The 9163-nt window shown below is 41.6% G+C and overlaps 1 protein-coding gene across 1 annotated transcript; it reads right to left on the bottom strand.

Moving 5' to 3' along the window:
• Window positions 1–6337: 6337 nt before the first annotated feature.
• Window positions 6338–7337, bottom strand: LOC118736066. Its single transcript, XM_036466173.1, has 2 exons — window positions 6402–7337; window positions 6338–6346 (listed from the first exon to the last, which is right to left on the bottom strand). Exons 1-2 carry the CDS (start codon window positions 7335–7337, stop codon window positions 6338–6340), a joined length of 945 nt encoding a protein of 314 aa, XP_036322066.1.
• Window positions 7338–9163: the final 1826 nt, after the last annotated feature.

Below are 9163 nucleotides of genomic sequence, written 5' to 3' on the forward strand. Positions count from 1 at the left end.
ATGTGTTGCCGTAATAGCAGATTTCCGTGATTGATATGGTCATTGGCCTTCACCCAAAGGCTTGAACTTTATATAGGTATATGATGTAAGTAATAATTTTCTCATTTTGTCAGATTAAAAAATGTACCTATTCTGCAAGTTACGTACCTGTGCACCAAACTGGAAAAAATTTACCATAAATGTACATTTCGGCCAAAACGGCAACCGTGTGCGCAGCTTTACTGGTCGTGTAGGCTTCGACTTCTAAATATTCTCTAGAGGGCTGCATGAATTCATTCAAACTTCTATTCAAACAGAGTACAGTAGATTTGAATATTTTACTTCACATACAAAACACTCAGCGTTTGGAATTTTGTAAGTTATGAATATACATTTTGTTTTATATTTTCTACCTTCAAATGGAAGAATGTGAATGAATGAATGGAAAACATTCAAATCATTCAAACTCAGTTCGGTAAAAGTTTTTTTCTACAAACAGGTTTTTTCGTATGTAATAGGAGCACAGCAATACATACATACATACATTGTATGTTTGTACATATGTGCATAGAAAAAATATTTTTGGATATTCATACGCAAAATTGTCATTTATTTCAATTCAATTTATTTTCAGTTTGTTTGAATATTGTGATGTCGACACAAATATCAGAACAGCTATTCACTCAAATTCAAAAAAATTTGAAGCCAAAATCATTCATTCGTTTTGTATATGAATAATTCAAAAGCCGTTTTGAATGCATTCATGCAGCCCTCTAATATTGACTTCTCAGTTTTGTTGCAATATCACTAAACCTTTGCAAATATTTATCTGTTTAATTTTTTGTAGCCCTTCTCAACTGCCTCCCGCCATTATTGCTCATAATTTTATATAACAATTATCACGCATTTATTTTATTTACATACACATATATTTTATTTATTACCCACTTCAACTTTCGGTCTGTTTTAATTTAAGTTTGGACCTCCGTCTTTCGATTTTTAATTAATATTATTTCAATTTCACAGAATATTTCTGTGGTCATAACAATAACCGCCTAAGTCGAATTAAGAAAGAATGGAGTTATATATGCTATCGTATTCTTCAACCCCTATTCCATGCGTACGTGAAATCCCCATCTCGCTAGCTAAGCTATTTAAAAAGTTATAGGTGACAATATTTTGGTTTCCTAATAAGGTTAACATTACAATCTAAATCTTTAAAGCGTTTTTTCTCGAATTCAGGGTTTTCGACTTAGGCGATTATTGATAAAGACATTGACGTTAAAAAAATTAGTCGTATCTGCATTATATTTAACACCACATAAAAAATAACGCTTCAGGTGTTGCATTTTTAACACATACACTAAGTATAAACTGCAAAATACTACAAAAATTCAAATGTTTATTAAAATTTGTGTCTAACAAAAATTCAAAAAAAAAATGACATGACATTTAAAGCGTAACGAAATATAGGAAATAAAACGAAAACAAGTTTAAAGGTTGGTTCTCACGAGAGCAACGTGAAAATGGCTTCTATCTGTATATTAAAACTGTCGATAGCACTATCGATAGTATCGATGGTTTTGAGCAGGGTTCGGATTTGCCTCATTTTAGCCCCTCGCCCGATCGTTAGTTTGCTCTGAGCTTGTGCAACTCACGAGCAGCAGGCGAGGCTGTTTGCAAAGGAGCACTCGTTAAGTACGAGCGCACGCGCTGAGCAGCCAGCGAGGGAGTAAGCAAACGAGGGAAGCGCAAGAGTAGAGCGGCCAGCAAACGAGGACCTCATTAGCTCTGCCCTCGCAAGGGCGTCGTTGGGAGCGAGGCACTCATTTGCAGCAGCAGACGAGCGAGGCGACTAAATGAGCGAAGCATATGAGGCAAACAGATTAGATAGGCAAACGGGTTGTTTGGCCAGCAATAATGTATGGGTAGGGATGTGGAAATAACCTTTAGTATCGATACTTATACTTGGAAGTATTTTTCTGAAAAGGCATCGATACCAAGCCGATACCAACCAAAAAGTATCGAGTATGTACTTTTATTTACTCATTTTCCGCCAGCTAGCTTGCTACTTTTACTCAAAAATTTTAGGTTGACCGTGAAGATCCAATTAAAACATGTCCAAAATGATGTCTCTCTATGCAAACGATTTAACAATCGTCAAGCAAACAAATAAAAAGACAAATACATTTGTATTAAAGATTTGTTTACGAACTGTTTCTACAAGCTTAACTTTCAGTTGAAGCAACACCACCAAGAAAATGAAATTCAAATGAAATGAGGTATGGCAAACCACAATAGCAACTGTAAATTTTGTTTGCTCTGCCTTATATTTTGGCATTCGTACATTTGCTTTGCAAGCGATGGGAGTTTATGTATGAGCACTTTTTGCCGATACCAAGTACTTACATCCGATACCTTCTTATTGTATTTGGTGAAAGTATCGATGCCAAAAGTACTTGGTTTCAAGATGAAAGTATCGAGTACCTGGTTGGTTGGTTGCAGTGCTTCCTAGTCGCTGCCCAGGATACAATTAGCGCATTATTGCGCCATTTTGATGCACTTCTCGCGGGGGATAAATAACTTGTCTGTGCACTTCCTATGTTGCTAGGTCGAACCATTTCGACTCTCTAATGAATCTGCCGATTTCGCTAATGGTAGCTCCTGATAGGTCGGTTAGTTCAGCTATTAGATGTTTCCCTAACGTCTTGTGTCTAATGTTCGAAAGGGCTGGACATTCACACAGGAAATGCTGGACACTTTCTTCGCTATCTTCTAGTTGACAGCTGCGGCAAATCATATTATGGGGTAGACCTATTTTTGCCGCATGTTTGCCTATGGGCCAGTGGCCTGTGATGGTTGCTAAAATTCTAAATACCTCTGGCCTTGACCTGCTAAGCAGGTCCAAGGTTTTCGCCCTGTTATAGTCAGGCCATAGTTTTCTCGCTATCCTACAAGTCTGTATATCTGACCACCTGCGTCTAGCCAGTTCAAGGAAATGCGTAGTAATCTCTCTTTGGACTACTCCAAGAGGGCAACCCAGTGCCACTGCCTGGGATTCATCCAAACCGGCTCCTGCCTTCGCCAACTCATCCGCCTTCTCATTGCCTTCTATGTTCCTATGTCCGGGAACCCAGACAAGAGAGACGGTATTTGACTGAGACACTGAGAGCAATATTACTTTGCATTCCCCAACTAGCTTGGATTTGGTAACCGGTGACGCTATTGCCAATAGCGCCGCCTGGCTGTCAGAATATATTGTTGCTTTACTGCTGTGTCCAACCCTATTGCCTAGGATTTTGCAGGCTTCTAGGATCCCTAGCACTTCCGCTTGGAAGATGCTTGTATTATTTCCCAACCGCAGAGACAGAGCCACGCCTAGTTCCTTGGAGTAGACACCTGCTCCCACACCGCAATCCATCTTGGATCCATCGGTGTATAGAGAGATCTCTTCTCGGTCGGCCAATCGGTCTCTTCTCCAGTCCCTTCTGGATGGGAATAGCACTTGCGCGTTACAGCTGAAGTCCAAATTGCCTACCATATAATCTGTCGTCCTATTTAGTTGCATTTGATTTATGATCAACCCATGTCCGAAGTGTCTAGTCCTCCAAAGGCCCGACTCTCTGAGTCTGACCGCCGATTTCATAGCCACTTCTTTCAGGTGGAGATCAATAGGAATTAAATTGAGGATGGCGTTTAAAGCTTCTGCCGGGCAGGATCTTAGTGCGCCTGTTACTCCTGCGCTTGCTGCCCTTTGTATGCTTCTTAGCTTGCTGACATTATATTGTCTGCTTAGGCCGGGCCACCAAACCAAGGCGCCGTATGTTAGAATTGGTCTTATGATCGCGGTATACATCCACATCACAAGTTTAGGATTTAGTCCCCAGTTTCTACTGAAGATTCTCTTGCAAGTGTAGTATGCTATGTAGGCCTTCTGTCTACGGAATTCGATATTGGTTTTCCAGTTAAGTTTGTTATCGAGCACGACTCCAAGATACTTTGCGCTGGGGGACAATGAGAGCGCATTGCCGTCCAGCGATGGTAGCTTGAATTGTGGTAGTTTGTGTCTGTTTGTAAATAGGATAAGTTCTGTCTTCGCTGGGTTCACATTTAGGCCGCTTCTCGTAGCCCAGGCGTGTAGTCTTCCCAGGGTTCCTTCAAGGATTTCGCTAACGGTAGAGAGGAATGGACCTGTGGCTGCTATTACAACATCATCCGCATACGCCACAACTTTGACTCCCCCTCTATTGAGTTCTAGCAATATACCGTTCAGGGCTATCACCCATAGCAGTGGTGAGAGCACTCCGCCCTGTGGAGTGCCCCTGTTCACATGATGTGTAATAGAGTTAGCCCCATTTGTTGCCTGAATGATTCTATTGACTGGCATCGATCGTATCCATCTACAAACACTGTCGTCAACACCAATATCTATCAATGAGTCTATGATGGTGTCAACCTCAATGTTATTAAATGCGCCCTCGATGTCAAGAAATGCCGCCAGAGTATATTGTTTAAAGTGCAATGATCTTTCTATTAAGCTCACCACTCCATGCAAAGCAGATTCAGTGGATCTGCCTTTGATGTATGCATGTTGTGCTGTTGAGAGTGTCGCTTCACCTAACAGCGATCGTATATAAATGTCGAGAAGCCTTTCCATTGTTTTAAGCACAAAGGAGGTAAGGCTTAGGGGTCTAAAATCTTTTGCTGTTTCGTGGTTTTTCCTTCCTGGCTTGGGTATGAACACGACTTTTACCCTTCTCCAGCTTTTAGGAATGTAGCACAAGGTAATGGTAGCCTTAAAAATAGTCACGAGTAACGGTGCTATCTCTCCCTTCACCCTCTGGAGCATTGCTGGGATTACGCCATCTGGTCCAGGGGATTTGAAGGGAGAGAAGCTGTTAATAGCGTAAATAATCTTTTCCCTACTCACGATCGAGTTCAACAGTATACTGCTAGTTGAACCAGGTTCAATTGACCCTGATGTGGGTGGATGTCGAATACATCCTGGGAAATGGAACTTGACTAACGTGTTTAGAGAATCACTAGCTGTGTTCGTCCACACCCCGTTTTCTCCCTTAATGAGTGTGATATTTGTGTGTTCTTTTGATAGGATTTTGCTGAGCCTGGCTGAGTCTTTAGAGTTCTCTATAGAAGAGCAGTAAGATTGCCAGGATTTAGTTTTAGATTTTCTCAACTCCTTTTTATAAGATCTGAGGGCGCTTTGATAAGGCGCCCAGTTTTTAGTTCTAAAGCAATCATTGTAGATTTTCCTTAATTTGTCTCTTTGGGCTCTGAGATCCCCATTCCACCAGGGTGGGGATTTCTTTCTTGCTTTACTAACTGGAGTTGATCTTTCAAAGGCTTTCTTCATAACCTCTTCTAGTTTATTTACTCTATTATCAAGGTCCTCAACTGTAGTGACAGTTGTATTTAGTGGGAGCTTACTTAGTTTATACTTAATTGTGTTACTATATCTTTCCCAATTAGTCCTGCGGGGGTTTCTGTATTTTGAGGGGGTGCTGGAAATTCCGTGCAGATTAAAGAGGATCAGACGGTGATCAGACATTGAAGGCCTATCAGATACTCTCCACTCTTCTACAGACACGCTGTCGTTCTCTGACAACAGGGTCAGATCCAGCACCTCCTCCCATCCAGGAAACCGGTTTGAACTCGGGAATATGAATGTGGGTGTATTACCTCTATTGCAGATGCTTAAGTTAGTATTTAATAAGAAGTGTAGTAAAGACTCACCTCGGTCGTTCTCCGTAGAACTACCCCAAACTGGATGCCTTGCATTCGCATCGCAGCCGACGACTATAATTTGTCTGGGGTTTTTGGCTATTATCTCCTGGATTTCGGTTGGCGGACTGTCCCTATCGTGGGCCATGTATGATGAGACCAGGAGTATACTTGGCTGTCCGGTGGTCTCCACCTTAACCATTGTTGTATCTGATGTGCTGAAATTAGAGCAAAGGAATGCATTTATACCGTTCTTGATAAGAATACACGCCCGCGGTTTACCCACCTCGCTCTTATAGTAGAGTTTATAATTGTTTATATTTAGTCCCATGATTGTATCGTGCTTGACCCAGGGCTCTTGAATTAGGCTAATGTCTATATCCTCCTCACTGAGAAGGACAACTAGATTATCTGTAGCACATTTGGAGTGCTGCAGATTTATTTGGGCTACTTTAAGTTTCCGGTTCTGGGTCATCTGTCAGCTTCACACCCATGAGAAGCTCACCAGCTCCATCAACCCCGGGATCTTCTTCTACCGGGCTAACCTCTCCGAGGAATACCCGCACTCTAGCCTTACGGATACCGAAGCAGAGCCGATAGTCAGCCTTCTCTAAGGCGTCTAGTGACTCTGCACAAATAGCTAGTAGAATGGGTTTATTTGTAGGCCTTCTTGGCTCTTCAACTTTTATAAGTTCCCATTCCTCGATCGCCGGTATGTCTTTGTTATGTAGCTTAAGACACCGCAGCAACTTTTCGCCTGGTTCATCCATCGGAGGCAGCCAAATGCGCGCACGTGGTCTCCTTGGAATGTCCTTAGCTGGGATCAGCTTGAGCTTCAAGCCGACAAAAGTGTCGCTGATCTTAGCGACGCATCCAGCAAGGAAATCCAGGGAGAACTGGTTCGCGCACTTGACTACCCGGTATCCCCGTAGGGATTCCGACGAGTCGAACTCTGGGTGAGGACCTTCGGGGTTGTCGAGTACGTGGTTCATTACGAGGCTCGACAGCCTCACATCAATCTCCACCCATTTTTGCTGCACTGCTAGCGGTGTCTTGCTATTTTCATCTATTATCGCCGCCTGTAGATGATCTCTGGCGACGTCACTAAAATAGCGATGCTTCGCGGGTGCTGCGGACTCCGCAACACCACCTTGCTTAGCCTTCTTTGCGATGGCCCCTTGGCCGCCTTCGTTATGAGAGCGGTTCCGCTTCTTCGCTTCGGTGGCCTCGATTGTGGCTGCACGATCTGCCTGTAACTTTTCGTACTCTTCCACTATTTGCCTGTATTTTGCCTTGTCTTCCTCGTCACGCTCATGTACCGTACCGGCCGCTGCATTTTTGTCAATTTTATTTAACATATACAGCGCCTTCTGGTACATCTGTCTCATGCCCACGCCCGAGGGTTTTCTTTTCTTAGAGGCGGGGTTGCTGCCTGCAACGGCCGCCGATTTGCTGGTTGTTGGCTGCTCGTCCGGAGTACTACGGCAGGCACTACCGGTGCTATTTTTGACTATTTGCAGAGTGGTGATACTTTGTCTGGCATCTTCCACCCTGCTGGTTTCTGGCGCTTGTACAACTGGGGTACTATGGCTGGCGCCACCAGGAGTACTTGCAGCCATCTTACCTGACCTAGGGGATTTGAGGAGCTGCTCCTCCTCTGACAGCGTTACGTCGTCCCCTTCTTCGCTGGTACGCTGTTCCTGTTGCTGTTGTTGGTTTGCTTGTTGTTGTTGTTTGTTTGTTTTTGTTCCATATGTGGTCCCACGAGTAGTCCGGAAAGGGTTAGTCACTCGTCCGCAGAGCCGGTATGCATAGAGAAGGCACTTCTTACAACCGACCTTGCCCGGGCATCGGAGGGGACCGTACGCGACCAGCCATTTTTTACTACCCGCTGGCCATTCATCCATCGGCACGGTTGCCTACATACCTTGGCTTGGGTAGTGTTGGTACGGTAATCCTGCCATTTCCACCTTCAGCAATAAAAACAACACTCCAGCTTGGATTGTTAAGGAATATTGCCGAAGGCTTCAATACGAGTACCTACTTATATTTACTTGTATCGCAACATTCCTATGTATGGGATAAAAATTGCATCAACTAAGAATTTCGAGTAAAGGATTGTATGCACACATGCAGATATGTATATACATACATATATACACATACATATGTATGGATTTATTTATGTATATATTCTCATGCACAGAAGAATAGTTGCGTGCTATTTTGACCAGGTATATCTACTAGGTAGGCACATATGTGCATACATATCTGTGTAGGTATAATTTTTTTAATGTTCAATAATTTCTTATAAAATTTCAACTTGTGCACTTAGGTCTCTTTTTAAGCGGTTCTTTTTTATGCGGATTTGAATTTATGCGGTTTTTCAAACCCTTTTTTTCGCTGTAGCGATTATGTTTTTTGAGAGCTTTTATTACTTTTTTTTCAATGTGTAAGGGGCAATCTCAGTATATCCAGTAAACAAACTTAGCTGTTTTTTTTTCACCAAATTTGGTCCCCATAAAGGACTAGTGTTGCAAGCAACGCTTTTTCGGCAATTAGGGTGTTGTGCAGCTATTTAATGTGGTGAAAATTATTTAAGACTGGAGAGATTTATTCACATGGAATTGGAGATAGTGATGATAGATTTACTTTAAAGAAAATGTGAATCTGCGAAAATATCTTTTCAGCAGATGAATATACTTTTAACTCTTTCCCCGAAAATTTACATACAGGCTGAAATTATGCGAGTAACATTCAAATATCGTCCCTTGGATGGAAAATTGCCGGAAGCGTCATTTTGACAATTTGTAGTTATAGATGCAGTTATATATTTTAAAGTAAGATATTTCGATTTTCTGCCAACTGGTTTTTGGATATCTTCTTTAGTTTCCGAGTAATTGACTAAGACAAGATATTACAAATAGAGTTATCTGTTCTTCTTTAGTTTCCGACATATTCAGCCTTATCATGAGTTTCATTTTCTAGAACCGGGTCACTTTTTCACTTTTCGTTTGCGTGTATTTACTACAGGCGGATGAAAAAATTGTTGGAGAAATTTTGTTCGGGCGAAACTCACGATTAGGCTGATTAGTAAAAAGTATCGTTAATTTATAAAAAATTGTTATCTCATTTTGGCGTATATAATTAAAACTGATAGCAAATTTTTTGACAAATGTCGTATACGACAAAATTTTATTAAACTCATAAATGGTTGACACTAAACTACAAAAATAGTTTAAGGATCTCGTGAACTAGTACATAGCATTCTCAGACTCTTTGGAGAAAATCTGTAGTCGTGTTTCTGAGAAATTGCATTCCAAACTTCAATCGCGAGTTACCGAAAGTAACTTGTAACAATCTTTTATCCAGGCGACGATATAACATTTAGCTAAAATATGCATCTAAATAAATTATAATTGTCATTATTTTTGCAGTTCGAGTA

Source organism: Rhagoletis pomonella, unplaced genomic scaffold, assembly GCF_013731165.1.
Source record: "Rhagoletis pomonella isolate Grant_MI unplaced genomic scaffold, Rhpom_1.0 Rhpom_scaffold_00003, whole genome shotgun sequence".
In the NCBI taxonomy this organism is placed as follows: Eukaryota; Metazoa; Arthropoda; class Insecta; order Diptera; family Tephritidae; genus Rhagoletis; species Rhagoletis pomonella.